The sequence below is a fragment of the Cetorhinus maximus genome, chromosome 14 (genome assembly GCF_964194155.1).
Source record: "Cetorhinus maximus chromosome 14, sCetMax3.hap1.1, whole genome shotgun sequence".
Classification (NCBI taxonomy): Eukaryota; Metazoa; Chordata; class Chondrichthyes; order Lamniformes; family Cetorhinidae; genus Cetorhinus; species Cetorhinus maximus.
The window spans coordinates 15,125,034-15,140,208 of record NC_135892.1 but is presented as its reverse complement, the minus strand read 5'-3'; the positions used below and the strand labels follow the sequence as shown (position 1 = coordinate 15,140,208).

General features: G+C 44.2%; 1 protein-coding gene across 1 annotated transcript in view; it reads right to left on the bottom strand.

Moving 5' to 3' along the window:
* Positions 1 to 12,606, bottom strand: part of nup133 (nucleoporin 133) — a 54,430-nt gene extending 41,824 nt beyond the window's left edge. Inside the window, exons 1-4 of the mRNA XM_078556544.1 lie at positions 12,399 to 12,606; positions 8,828 to 8,946; positions 5,505 to 5,605; positions 1,049 to 1,147 (exon numbers count right to left, since the gene is read on the bottom strand). Of these exons, the coding sequence (XP_078412670.1) occupies positions 1,049 to 1,147; positions 5,505 to 5,605; positions 8,828 to 8,946; positions 12,399 to 12,565 (486 nt within the window). The 5' untranslated portion in view covers positions 12,566 to 12,606. The remainder of the gene's footprint in view (positions 1 to 1,048; positions 1,148 to 5,504; positions 5,606 to 8,827; positions 8,947 to 12,398) is intronic.
* Positions 12,607 to 15,175: the final 2,569 nt, after the last annotated feature.

The window sequence follows — 15,175 nt, the reverse complement described above, 5'->3', positions numbered from 1 at the left end:
AACAAGCACTTTTGTAACTTGCTTTTGAGCCAGGCTGTCCAGTCATACTTAGCCAATGGATACGAATCTGGACCCATTACCATTAATGATGTTCCGAGCTCTTTGGGGACACAGTGTGACTCACTTATGCATGCTAGAAGCTACATATGTTCATGCATAGGGCCCTGTCCTTTGCAGACAGAAGGAGCATGTGCATGCATTGTGCCTTTTTCAGCTAAACAAAAGCTTGGGGACAGCCATTCCGTGATTCAATCCCCATCGCAATGCCTTGACCAGTGTCAACTTGCCTAAATTTAAACAATAGCTTGGCAGTTACTGTTCCCTAGTGCATTCTCCATGGCAACGTCTCTACCAGAGTCCACTTGCCAACCAATCAGCAATCTCTTCTCATGCGGCATAAATTGTTGTTCTTGCGAATCTATCCTGATGAACACAAGACGAAAAGCTTCGCCAGCATGTCTCTTTTTTCAGAAATACTCAATTGATTATTGTTAAAGCATACAGCTATATAGGTAAATGGAGCAGCTATTTTATCCAAAGTGAACAAAATGAAGTCTCACAAACAGCAGGTGTGGTCGGACCGCCAATTAGTCTATTTCTTGGTAATGATAAGGACACAAAGTAAATGCTTTGAATCAATTACATTCACCCAAACACGCAGACCAGCCCTGAGTCTGAATGCATTAACCAAAAGAAAGCATCTCTGACAACACAGGAATCTCTCTACACAGTTGAGAGCATGGAACTAGCTGTCACATGAAGTGTTCAAAGCAGAAAGCATTGACGCATGTAAGAGGCCTGAAGCATACATAACGGGGAACAGACACAGGAGATAGTGATATTACAGTGGGAGGAGGTTTGAGTTAATCATTAACTCCAGTGTAGACCAACTGGACAGATTGACTGGTTTGCGCATTGTAGATTCTGTGAGGACTCTCTCGGGATTACACTGCAAGTACCAACATTATTCTGGGACTCGTGCACATAATCAATGTCACTAAATTCACAGCTGGCTATACAGCCGCTGTCCACACACACAAGTACTCACCTGTAAGGAATAGTGTTCATTTGGATGAGATAAAGCGATCAGGTCTGCAACATATGGGAGATCACAAGGTGGCAACTGCAACTCTTTACACACAGAAAGCTGTGGAGGAAAACAAAAAACTTTAGCTAGACTTCCAGAAACATGCTGAGTGAAATCTGTTGTGGGCACCAACTTTTTTCTTGGTATTAAATGTTTTTAAAGCCACAGAAAGATTCAAGCTACAAATGTGGAGATTTTTCTGATTCGATCTTAAAATCATAACTATTTGTTTAGCACAACATATCCAACTTGGACCAGCATTTGTTTCCTTCTGTTTTCCACACCTTTGTTAAAGCTCCTTAACCCACAATGCCCACACTTTAGACAGCCTCATGGTGGCTTAAGGATGTCACAGCAGTTATAGAAACATAGAAAATAAGAGTAGGTCATTTGTCCCTTTAAGCGTGCTCTGCCATTCAATATAAATCAGGGCTAATCCTCTCCTCAAGGCCATACTCCCGCTCTCCCCCCCATACCCCTTGACGCCTTTAGAGTCCAGAAATCTGTTTCCTTCTTAAATATATTCCATGACTTGGCTTCCTCAACTTTCTGCTGTAGAGAATTCCACAGGTTCACCACCTTCTGAGTGAAGACATTTCTGCTCATCTCAGTCTTAAATGGCCTACCCCATATCTTGAGACAATGACCCCTTGTTCTAGACACCCCCAGCTAGAGGAAACATCATCCTTGCATCCAGTCTGTCCAACCCTGTCAGAATTTATGTTTCAATGCGATCCCCTCCAATTCTTCTAAACTCCAGTGAATAGAGGCTCAGTTGACCCAATCTCTTCTCATATGACAATCCTGCTATCCCAGGAATCAGTCTGGTAAACCTTCGCTGCACTCCCTCTATGGCAAGTATATCCTTTCTTAGGCAAGGCCCCTTGATGTTCACACCATCACTGAATCCCCCACTATCAACTTCCTGGGGGTTACCATTGACCAGAAACTGAACTGGACTAACCATATAAATACTGTGGCTACAAGAGCAGGTCAGAGGTAAGAAATCCTGCAATGAGTAACTCACCTCCTGACTCCCCAAAGCCAGCCTACCGTCCACAAGTAACAAGTCAGGAATGTGATGGAATACTCCCCACTTGCCTGGATGAGTGCAGCTCCTACAACACTGAAAAAAACTTGACACTGTCCAAGACAAAGCAGTCTGCTTGATTGGTACATCCACAAACATTCACTCTCTCCACCACCAATGCACAGTAGCAGCAGTGTGTACCATTAACAAGATGCACTGCAGGAATTCACCAAGGCTCCTCAGACAGCACCTTCCAAACCCATGACCATCTAGAAGGGGAAGGGCAGCAGACAGATGGGATCACCACCACCTGGAAGTTCCCCTCCAAGGCACTCACCATCCTGACTTGGAAATATATCACCGTTCCTTCACTGTCACTGGGTCAAAATCCTAGAACTCCCTTCTTAACAGCACTGTGGGTGTACCTACATCACATTGACTGCAGCTGTTCAAGAAGGCAGCTCACCACCCCCTTCTCAAGGGCAACTAGGGATGGGCAATAAATGCTGGCCTGGCCAGCAAAGCCCACATCCTATGAATGAATAAAAAATTTAAAAAGAGACCAAAACTGCACACAATACTCCATGTGTGGTCTCACCAAGGCCCTGTATGGCTGCAGCAAGATATCCTTTCTCCTGTACTCAAGTCCTCTTGCAATGAAGGCCAACATACCATTTGCATTCTTAACTGCTTGCCGCACCTGCATGCTTGCTTTCAGCGACTGGTGTGCCAGGATACCCAGGTCCCTTTGTACATCAACATTTCCCAATCTAATGCTCTGCCATTGTTTTTCCTACCGAAGTGGCTAACTTCATATTTACACATTTTATACTGCATCTGCCATGTATTTGTCCACTCATTCAGCCTGTCTAAATCACCTTGAAGCCTCTTAACACTGTCCTCACCACTCACACTCCCACCAAGTTTTGAGTCATCAGCAAACTTGGAAATTTTACATTTGGTTCCCTCATCCAAATCATTGATATATACTGTGAATAGCTGGGACCCAAACACTGATCTCTGCAGTACCCGACTAGTCACAGTCTGCCACTCTGAAAAAGACCCATTTATTGCTACTGTTTCCTGTCTGCTAACTAATTCTCAATCCATGCCAAATATATTATCCCCAATCTCATGTGCTTTGATTTTACAAACTCTCTTATGTGGGACTTTATCAAGAGCTTTCTGAAAATCCAAATGCACCACATCTACCGATTCTCCCTTATCTATTCTGCTTGTTATGTCCTCAAAAAAAACTCCAGTAGGTTTGTCAAACACGAATTACCTTTCGTAAATCCACGGTGACTACATCTAACTCCATTGATCTTTTCTAAGTATCCTGCTGTCACATCCTTTATAATAGACTCGAGCATTTTCCCTACTACTGATGTTAGGCTAACTGTTTTGCAATTCACTGTTTTCTCCCTCCCTCCTTTTTTTAAAAAAAAAGTGGGGTTACATTTGCCACCCTCCAATCTGCAGGGACTGTTCCAGAATCTACAGAATTTTAGAAGATGGCAACCAATTGATCCATTATTTCCATGGCCATCTCCTTAAGTACCCTGGGATGTAGACTATCAAGCTGTAAGGGTTTATTGGGTTTCAATCCCATTAATTTCTAAGCATTTTTTTTCAGTAATACCTATTTCCTTCAATTCCTCCTTCTCACTCGACCCGTGGTTCCCTAGCATTTCTGGGAAGTCATTTCTGTCTTCCTCCGTGAAGACAGAACTAAAGTAGTTGTTTAATTGCTCTGCCATTTCCTTGTTTTCCGTTATAAATTCTCCTGTTTGGACTGCAAGGGACCTACATTTGCCTTCACTAATCTTTTTCTTTTTATGAACTTATTGAAGTTTTTACAGTCCGCTTTTATGTTTCTTACAAGTTTACTCACTACTTTTCCTCTCCTAATCAATCTCTTGGTCCACCTTTGCTCAATTCTAAACTGCTCCCAATCCTCAGGCTTGCTACTTTTTCCAGCAACTTTATATGACCCCTCTTTGGATCGAATTATAACTCTAATTTCTTTTGTTAGCCATGGTTGGGCTGCTTTTCCTGTTGCGTTTTTGCACCGGAAATGAATTCAATGCATACATTCGTTCCTTAAATATTAGCCATTGCCTACCCACCTTTTAATGAAGTTCCCTAATTTATCTGAGCCAACTCACACCTCATATCTTCGTACTTTCCTTTGTTTAGATTTAGAGTTCTGAGATTGCAGGGAAGCACTCCTTCAGTCAGGAATTCTGCCCTCGAGAAGATACTTGACTCATTTCTTTATCTCGCCGTATCCGTTCTCATGATGCAGTACTCAAATAGAAATTTCCGCCTGAATTTACCTGGTCACTGTACAGGACAGTGTTTATTGTGCATTAACGTCTTTTTTATCGATTGTTTTAAGGTGAGGTAGCAGCCTGGGTCAGCAGACAGCCCTCCCAATTTGGGAATCGCAATTTGAATCTAACTCGCACCGATCAAATTCCTATCACTACTCTGCTCACCAATGTGAATGTTATCAGCGCAGACTAAAACCCTTTGCCCCTGGTACAAATCACCCATAATTCAGCAGCAGGCACCAGATTGGCAATCTCCTTCCAAACAGATAATAGCACCCAGAGTGAGAGATGGCAACATTCATACCAACATGTTAGGTGTTTGTGCCTTAGCCCAGGGGAAGTGTTCTTTCCGCTTCTGGCCAATCCACACTTAGCATGGGGTGCTGGATACTGAGAGCGCAAGATGGGGAATGCACTCATGGGGATTCATGGCTACAAACCAAATAGCTACAGTATGACAGTTGAGGGCATAGCTCTCTGACACACTAAAAACAATTGGTTTCACATACACCTCCGAGTCACAATAACTGCACTTCTAAACATGCAAAATAAAACTATAAACCAATTACAAAACAGACTTGCATTTATATAGCATCTTTCATAATTTCAGGACCTTCTAAAGCATTTTACAACCAATAAAGTGCTTCTGAAGTGTAGTCACTGCAGTAAGGAAGGAAATGCAGCAGCCAATTTGTGCACAGCAAGATCCCACAAACAGGATAATGACCAGATGATCGGCTCGTGATGTTGACTGAGGGATAAACACTAGCCAGTACACTGGGGATAACTCCTGTTTTTCTTCGCAATAGTGCCATGGGATCTTTACATCCACCCATGGGAGCAGATGGGGCCTCGTTTTAACGTCTCATCTGAAAGATGGCACCTCTGACTGTACAGCACTGTAGTGATAAATTGATTTCTGCGCTCAAGTCCTGGAGAGATACTTGAACCCACAACCTTCTAACTCAAAGGAAAGGTACCCACTGAAACTTAACTGTCACGCAGCAACAATCAGCAACATATTGAAACATGAAGTGTGAATGCTTGTTACCTTAGCAATGGGCATCTGGCCAATCTTCCAGACAATCAGTTTTTCACCACAAACTAGCCACGCCCAACCATTTTCACTTATTTTAACACTCAATGGCTCATCTGTGAAAATAAAAAGGATCAATAAAGAACAGAACTTTAACATCATTTCAGATAGTCACACAAATACATCCATTGCAATAATCAGAGTAGTACCTCTCTTCCCAAGAACCTCCTGAAAACCCAACTTTTTGACCAAACTTTTGGTCATCCTCCTAAACTCTTTGCCCTATACTCAGCACTGGAGTTCCTTCTACCCATCTTTGGAATGATTTGGGGCATTTAAAAACAACAATTAATGTCATAAACACAGCATTGCCTTTTCATCACAATAAGCTCTTTAGTTGCACTCAAGGATCAAGGCCACTCAAGAACCAAGTGATGCAGGGTCTACAGGACAGAGAATAACGAACGGGTCCAAGGCACACGTATAATTCACTCTTAATGTTAAAGTTATGCATCCTGTCATTATGTTTATAATGTCCCATGTTCAAGTTGTAATGAAAGCTGCCTAATTAAAAGTTGAGACATTAATTACACCCTCTGACTAACATTAGCACCAGAAGCAGGATTGTGAAGTACAGTGCAACACGGAGTTACCACGATATAGAATGAGACAAAGAGTACAAAATCCTAGGGTCATCTGTCACTTGTTTCTATGTTTTGCTTTCAGAGCACTGACCCTTGTTCTGCTATTACCAGCTTCTGCTATCTTACCTTTATGTCACTATCAGCACCTTTTTTAGTCTTTAACACTCCCTTTGTCTTGTGTCCATGACATCTTTGTCAATCTCTCCTGAGCTCCCACCTAACTCTGACCTTCTATTTTGTTCCACCTTCTCCATCCCCTGTTAAACAGTATAAAATTCATCACATTTCTACTTCTCTTCAGCTCTGAAGAGTCATACAGACTTGTTTCTCTCACCACAGATGCTGTTGGATCTGCTGAGCTTATCCATTATTATGCACAAAATCACAAGATGTTTTCAAGATACTTCCAATAAATCAGTGAGTCCTCACCATACACACTGCCAAATTTGGCGATAATGCTATTCAGTGGATTAGAAAATAGATATCACCCTCACTTAATTGCAGTTTATCCTCAAAAGGATTTGCTCAAGATATCCAATTGGAACAGGGAATTCAGAAAGATCTCTTCCCTCCTTAAAACCTTTTTGACCAACCTTAATTGGTCACCCATTCTAATATCTCATGTGGCCCAGTATCAAATTTTGTTTGATAATGTTCGCAAATTGTTTTGCAATGTTTTACGTTAAAGGCACTATATAAATGCATGTTCTTGTTAAGACTTTTAATCAGTAGCCACATGCAACAGCAGTGTCGCTCAACGTTGGTTACTAGCCACATGTGCTTAAATCGGGAATCCAGATGTGGCTAATAAGACAAAAGCAAACTACTGCAGATTCTGGAAACCCAAAATAAAAACTGAAAATGTTGGAAATACTCAGGAGGTCAGGCAGCATCTGTGGACAGAGAAACATAATTAGTGTTTCAGGTCTGTGATCTTTCATCAGAACTGGGAAAAGTTAAAAATGTAATAAGTTATGAGAAGTGAAGGGTGGGAATAACAACAAAAGGGAGATGGGATGGAGGGCAGGAGAGGTAACCTTACTGGTGCAAGGCCAAATGAAGTGGTAATGGAACAAACAAAAAAAAAAGAAAGATGTCTAGAGGTGGGAATGGCAGGACCTTGAATAGTTGCCATCTGGAAACAGAGTACAAGGAAACGAGAGGAAACAAAAACATTAGGTACAGAGGTCTTGATCTGAAATTGCTGAACTCAATGTTGAGTCCAAAAGGCTGTAAACAGCCAAGTTGAACGATAAGTTGGTGTTCCACGAGCTTGCACTGAGGTTCATTAGAACACTAGCAGGTCAACGACAGAAAAGTCAGGGTGGGAGTGAGGTGGAGAATTGAAATGAGAGGTGACAGGAAGCTCGGGGCCATGCTTATGGATTGAGTGGAGGTGTTCAGCAAAGCACGCCCAGTTGGTATTTTATCTCCCCAGTGCAGGCAGCATTGAGTGTAGTGAATAAGGTATGCTAAATTGAAAGGAGTACAAGTGAAACGCGTACTTGGGGCCTTTGAGTGAAATGGGAAGTGATAAAAGGGCAGGTGCTGTATCTCCTGTGCTTCTACAGGGTGACTGAGGATTGGAACAGGATATTGCAGGGGAAGGTCCATCTGGCATGCTTAAAAGGTGAGGGGAAGATATATTTGGTGATGCCATCACATTGCAAGTGGTGGAAATGAGAGGGGATAATTCATTGAATACAGAGGCTGGTGGGGAGGAAGGTGGGAAAGGGAACCCTATTGTAGCTGTGAGGGGAGGGAAGGGGTGAGAGCAGCTGTGGGAAATGGTCCTGTCAACCATGGTAGCACCAAGGGCAGTAAATGTTTGATTAGTAAAGAGAAATTAACTAAAAGACACCACAAGATCACAATATTCATTCACATGATGTATGCATGAGAACTTGAACCTCCATGCATTGATTGATAAAATGAAAAGCAGAATATGCCAGTGTTTTTAGAATGTTGTGGCTCCTTCACTTCCTTGGTCACTGAATGGTAGGAGATGTGTTTGTTAAGTAAATATCCACTTGTGCAGTACATTTACCAGTATTGTATGTAACCCATTTTCTACTAAATTAATGCATGCGCGTAAACCAGTATCACTGTAGGCACGTCAGTGGTTTCCATTGGACAAACACTGTACTGACCATTTCCATGACCTTGAAGCATCCCTGAGAGGCTCCATTATTCCAGTGGTACCTGCACTGATCTGTGCTACTCGATTACCCATTGATTCTGTGTTGTACTAAAAGCTGACAATGTGGAATGTGCAGTATAGTCATCCTTGTGATACTACTTTAGTATCAGGGATGAAGATTGATGATTGCATGTCATTTAAAGGATGCTGTAATGATTGTGTCTGTACCTCGACTGCCTTTGCCGAACAATTCTAAAGTGTGAAACACTAAAGAGGTAAAGACATAGCAACAATGCAGGTGCAATTACCTATGGAATAGTGCAGTAATGCAGTATAAAGTACTCTGTCCCTTAAAACAGTTTGAAAGGCAACAAACAAAGCCAAGTTGAACTTCTTTTACTTTAAGGGTGGGAGCAGAGATGGAGTTTACTGCCTCAGTGAGCAGACACATTGGAAATAATGTACTTAATGCAAAAGTTCTGAACTGCCCTAACACATGGCAACAATTCAATGATTTATACACCATTTAGTTGTTTAGTAAAACAGAAAGTTACCTTCAGCTAGGGTTATAGCCTCCATAACCTTAACAGGAAGAGAAGATCCAAAATTCCTGATTTCATAGTTGAGGGTCTCACCAATTGCTTGATACTGTGCTCCTCTGGTTGGGGTTGGACTTGAGAAGAAAATAATTCCAGTCAAAGCTCACAACAATGACCATATTTAAAATCACAAAACCAATCACTGTACTCGGTCAAAAATATGTTGACTGTTCCGGTTTAACAAATCTGCCAGACACAATATACACCAGACTGGAGAACCTTTCCTAAACTGAACATTTCCTTTCCAAACTCATTGAGTCCAAGAAATTTGTAACCCCAGGAAGTCTAGTTTCTTTATGGTAAACTTCAGATGATTCCAATAATAAACAGCATCTGTGTATTTCTCACTGCAATATAAAAAGAGTTGAGGCAACAGCAGAGTTGCAGAAGGGTGAGAGAGATCATGAACTACGGAGTGAGGAAGAAAAGCTAAATCTCATTTATAGGACCAGCTACGAGAAGATTATTCAAATTCTAAAAAAAAAGGAATTTGCAATGTTGGCAGAGGGATTATAGGGAACTTACCATTAATTATGAACAGCCAATATATCTAAACTGGAACTAGAGAACATGATTGAGGAACTCCCTCCATGGATCTCCACCTTGGCATGGTGGGGTGGTTTGTGTCGTTCAATCAATCCTTTGAGCAATGCCACAGGTGCTCTTTGCTCCTGGTAGGGTCACCCATGGTGGCAAAGATGCCAGGGTTGGTGAGGGGTGGGGTAGGGGGGGCAGACAAAGTGTGGTCCAAAAAAATCCTCAACTGCACAACAGATGAAGAAAGGCTGTCTCTCGCCATCTGTGAAGGCGAGGAAGGCTGCAGCAGCAAGATGCTCCCAGTCATGGTGACTCAAAATGTCACCAAAACTGACCACCAACCTGTCAAGTTTGGGGTACTGTCCATACAATGTCTCCATGTTAAACAAAGTGAAGCTCCTACCAGGGTCTACGTGCCAAGGTCTGGGGTGATGGAGAATTGGCAACGAGGACAGGGCTGTGAACCTAAAGGTTGGACAGATTAGGCTTGTATCCACTGGAATATAGAAAAGAGTAAGAAGCGACTTGATTGAAACCTTTAAGATCCTGAGGGTCTTGACAGGGTGGATGTGGCAAGGATGTTTCCTTTTGTGGGAGAATCTAGAAGTAGAGGTCACTGTTTAAGGGGTCAGCCATTTAAAACAGATGAGGAGAAATTTTGAGGGTGGCGAGTTTTTGGAACTTTTCCTCAAAAGGAGGTCAAAGGAGACACTTTGAATATTTTTAAGTCAGAGCTAGGTAGATTCTTGATTAACAAGGGGGTGAAAGGTTATTGGGGGTAGGCGGGAAGTTACAGTCAGATCAGCCATGATCTTATTGAATGGTGCAGCAGGTTAGAGGGGCAGAGTGGCCTACTTCTGTACCTAATTTACTTTTGTAACCTTGAAGCCCCCAGTCAAGAATCTGCAGGCAACAAGTGCGTGGAGATTGTCAGACACCTGTGTTGGGACAGAGACATCGTTGGACAGCAACATCTGTGACTAAGCTGACCTCCTCGGGGTATCATCCGCTCACCTCAAATGAAGAGGGGGCTAGAAAAGGTGTCCTAAAAATAGGCCGTTTCACTTTCTCCTGGCTAGGGAACCACACCCTGTGGGATCACCATTTCATGGAAAGAAAAATAAATTTTACGTTATAACATTTATGGATAATCTCGAGCATGACTGTCCAGAAAGAACTGCAATTGTATCACGTGAACTATCAAAACTCCAAATTGACACAAATGACGTCAGTGAGATTCCCCCTTGCTTGGGAGGGGCAGCTGAAGGGCCAAGTATGGGGGATCTCTCTTCTAATGGAAAGGAAAGGCTGACAAAGACCCTCACGTCCATGGAGTTGGTGTTGCCATCTGAAATAGGATCTTGGATACAATGCCAGAATTCTTCAACTGTATAAATGAGGGGCTCATGATGCTTCACTTACAGTTCAGCCATAACCAATATGCCACCATCATCATTGCTCATACCCTGACCCTCAACTCTGATGATGTGAAGGAAAAGTTCTATTCTGACCTTGAAGGCCTCACTGTCATCCCAAAAGAAAATTATCCTTCTGGTGGACTTTAATGCCAGGGTTGGAGGTGACTCCGACATCTGGAGAGGAATCAATGGGAAAAACGGGGTGGGAAATGCCAATGCAAATAATGTTTGTTGACAACACCTGCTGACAAAGTGTGCTCAGCATGGCCTCAGTATAACAAAACACCCTCTTCCAACCAAGGAGGACAAATACAGAGCCACACAGAGGCATCCAAGATCAAAGCATTGGCATCTCCTGGATTAGGTCATTATTCGAGTCAAAGATCCAAGTAATGTCTGTATCACTCGTTCTATGTTGGGGACCGATGCCTGCTGGAGAGATTGTCATTTTGTTCAATTGGTGATGAACATCCACTTAGCACCAAGACATCGCAGGATGCAAAAGCCCAACAAGATGATGATCAATGTCTCAGCCCTAAAGCAACCTGACTGAAGAGAGGAATTCCAAGTGCATCTCGCAAGCAATCTGGAAAATCTTCAAACATCCAACTCAATTCCAGAACATTGGGATCAAATAAAATCAGCTGAACTAGTTTCCTGTGTCCAGACCATTGAGTTCAAGCATCATCGTCACCAGGATTGATTCAACGAAAATTATGCTTAAATATGTCACCACCTGGGACATAAATGAGCAGTCTTCATTGCATGGCAGAACAACCCAAGGTCACAAGTCAAGGCAGCATTCCAACAGCTTAAGGCTGATACCCAAACAGAAATCCAGAAGATAAAGGACATGCGGTAGGAAGAGATCCAACAGCATACTGACTGTTATGACATGCAAAGCTTTTTTTGAAGCCATCAGGGCCTTCTACAGGCCAAAGTCAAATGGACAAAACCCCCATCATTCACAGGATTTTGGTTCTCTTCTTGAGGATGACAATGTCTCTTCCCTCGCTTCAACAGCCTAAAACCCATGACATTTCTACCTCTCTTCAGCTTTGAAGGAGAGTCACATGGGCTGTTTCCTCTCTCTCTCTCTCTCTGCACAGATGCTGACAGACCTGCTGAGGTTTTCCAGTATTTCCCGCTTTCCTTTCAGATTTCCAGCATCGGTAGCATTTTGATTTGACTTGAATGGATTACCTCACTATTTGGGCTCAATAGCCTCTTACATCGAATTCCATCCGCCACCTGTTTGCAAAAATCTCAAGCACATTCAAAATCTCTGCAAATGTAACCTGCACCACACCAGAGGCTGGAGACCAAGCACTGTTTGGGGTGGGGGGGGGGGGGGGTCAGTGCCACCCCTGCACCTCGATCTATAAAACAGGTGATCAGATTCTCTCACTGCCACTTATGGGATCTTCCTGTGCTCCAGTTTAACCGTCACCACCACTTCCTAAACTACTTCACCGGCTGGGGATTTGACGAGCGCTGATCCAAAGCAGCTTTCCCCCCGCCTCCGCCCTCCTCCCTCCCTCCTTATTTCCAGCTGCAGCAACAACACTCACCGGGCGCAGAAGCTAGACCGCCAGGCCGGGGACAAGACGCCCGTCCCGCCGGCCGACACACTGCGCCGCCCCTGCACCGTGAAGCCGCCGCCGCTCCGGCTCAGCGGCGACCCAAGGCAGCCCGTCAGGGGCCGCTTGGCCCCGCCAGGAGTCCGCGGCGAGAACATGGAGAAAGCAGCGCAGCCCCGGCCTCGGTCTCTGACTCTCTCCGCGGGCCCCCGGTTTCCTGCCGCGGCCTTTCAAAATCCCGCACGCACCCACAATGCCGTCGTGACCCGCCTACCCTCCCACTACCTGATTGGTCACATTTACGGGGCGCATGGGGGCAAACGCAATTCTGATTGGTCTGAATCGAGCGGTTCGGATGAACGGCGCTCTTGATTGGTCCATATTGTAAACACTCCTGGCCTCACGACGGGAACTGTCCTGGACGGTACGTGCCGCCCTCGAGCGGCAACATTCAACCCTGCACGCGGACAGGAAGCCACGCCCCCTCAGACCAGCTTCCGCCCAGCGGCCGTCCGGACTCCGCATCCTCACGACAAGCTCCGCCCCTGACAGGCCCCGCCCCCAGACCTTCAGTCTGTCCGCAAGCATTACCCAGACCTCCCTGTCGCTTGCCATTTTAACACACCACCCTGCTCTCATGCCCACATGTCTGTCCTTGGCCTGCTGCATTGTTCCAGTGAAGCTCAACGCAAACTGGAGGAACAGCACCTCATCTTCTGACTTGGCACTTTACAGCCTTCTGGACTGAATATTGAGTTCAACAACTTTAGATCATGAACTCCCTCCTCCATCCCCACCCACTTTCCGTTTCTTCCCCCTCCTTTTTGTTTTTTCCAATAATTTATATAGATTTTTCTTTTCCCACCTATTTCCATTATTTTTAAATGTATTTCCATCCATTGTTTATCTCTACCTTTTAGTTACCCCCCCCCCCCCCCACTAGAGCCATCTGTACCTTGGCTGTCCTGCTCTCCACTCTTAATTAGCACATTCCTTTAGATAATATCACCACCTTCAACACCTCTTTGTTCTTTTGTCTGACATCTTTTGGTTATCTCCACCTATTACTGGCTGCTTGTCCCAACCAACCCCACCCCCCACCCCCCCTTAAACCAGCTTATATTGCACCCCTTTCCTATTTTTACTTAGTTCTGTTGAAGGGGCATGAGGACTCGAAACGTCAACTGTGTTCTTCTCCGATGTTGCCAGACCTGCTGAGTTTTTCCAGGTATTTCTGTTTCTGTTTTTGTTTTGGATTTTCAGCATCTGCAGTTTTTCGTTTTTATCTCTGCCCCTGGAGACGCTGCCCCCTGTGGCAGGCTCCGCCCCCAAACGGACCTGGGGTCTGCAGTAATGATAGGCCCCACCCCCTCTGATAGGCCCCACCCTAAGCAGTCCAGGCGCTGCCCCGCCCATGGCCTCGCTGAACACCCGCTCCCCACATCAAATCCCGCCATTTACACCAGCATCACACCGAGCACAACATCACCGTCTCAGTAAATACGCCGAGCACAACATCACCATCTCAGTAAATACCCCGAGCACAACATCACCCGTCTCAGTAAATACACCGAGCACATCACCATCTCAGTAAATACACCGAGCACAACATCACCCGTCTCAGTAAATACACTGAACACAACATCACCGTCTCAGTAAATACACTGAACACAACATCACCATCTCAGTAAATACACCGAGCACAACATCACCATCTCAGTAAATACACCGAGCACAACATCACCGTCTCAGTAAATACGCCGAGCACAACATCACCGTCTCAGTAAATACACTGAACACAACATCACCATCTCAGTAAATACACCGAGCACAACATCACCCGTCTCAGTAAATACACCGAGCACAACATCACCGTCTCAGTAAATACCCCGAGCACAACATCACCGTCTCAGTAAATACACTGAACACAACATCACCATCTCAGTAAATACACCGAGCACAACATCACCGTCTCAGTAAATACACCGAGCACAACATCACTGTCTCAGTAAATACACTGAACACAACATCACCCGTCTCAGTAAATACACTGAACACAACATCACCCGTCTCAGTAAATACGCCGAGCACAACAACACCGTCTCAGTAAATACACTGAACACAACATCACCCGTCTCAGTAAATACACCGAGCACAACATCAACCGTCTCAGTAAATACACTGAACACAACATCACCGTCTCAGTAAATACACTGAACACAACATCACCCATCTCAGTAAATACACTGAACACAACATCACCGTCTCAGTAAATACACTGAACACAACATCACCCATTTCAGTAAATACAATTTTGATGTTTGCAAATTATACCAAGCTAAACACTGTGTGAAATGGTGTTTAACTAACTGGGAGTATTTTGAAGAGGTAACACGGAGGTTTGATGTGGTCTACGTAGACATCCAAAAGGCATTTGATACGATGCCACACAACAGACTTATGAATTTACAAGATAAAAGAGCGTGAAGAGAGCAGAGACACAGGATAAAATAGCACGAGGAGAGCGGTAGAGACACAGAATAATAGAGCACGAGGAGAGCAGAGACACAGGATAAAAGAGCACGAGGAGACCGACAGAGATACAGGATAAAAGAGCACGAGGAGAGCGGAGAAACAGGACAAAAGAGCACGAGGAGAGCGGCGGAGACACAGGATCAAAGAGCATGAGGAGAGCGGAGACACAGCTTAAAAGAGCACGAAGAGAGCAGCAACACAGGATAAAAGAGCACAAAGACATACTTTGTTAA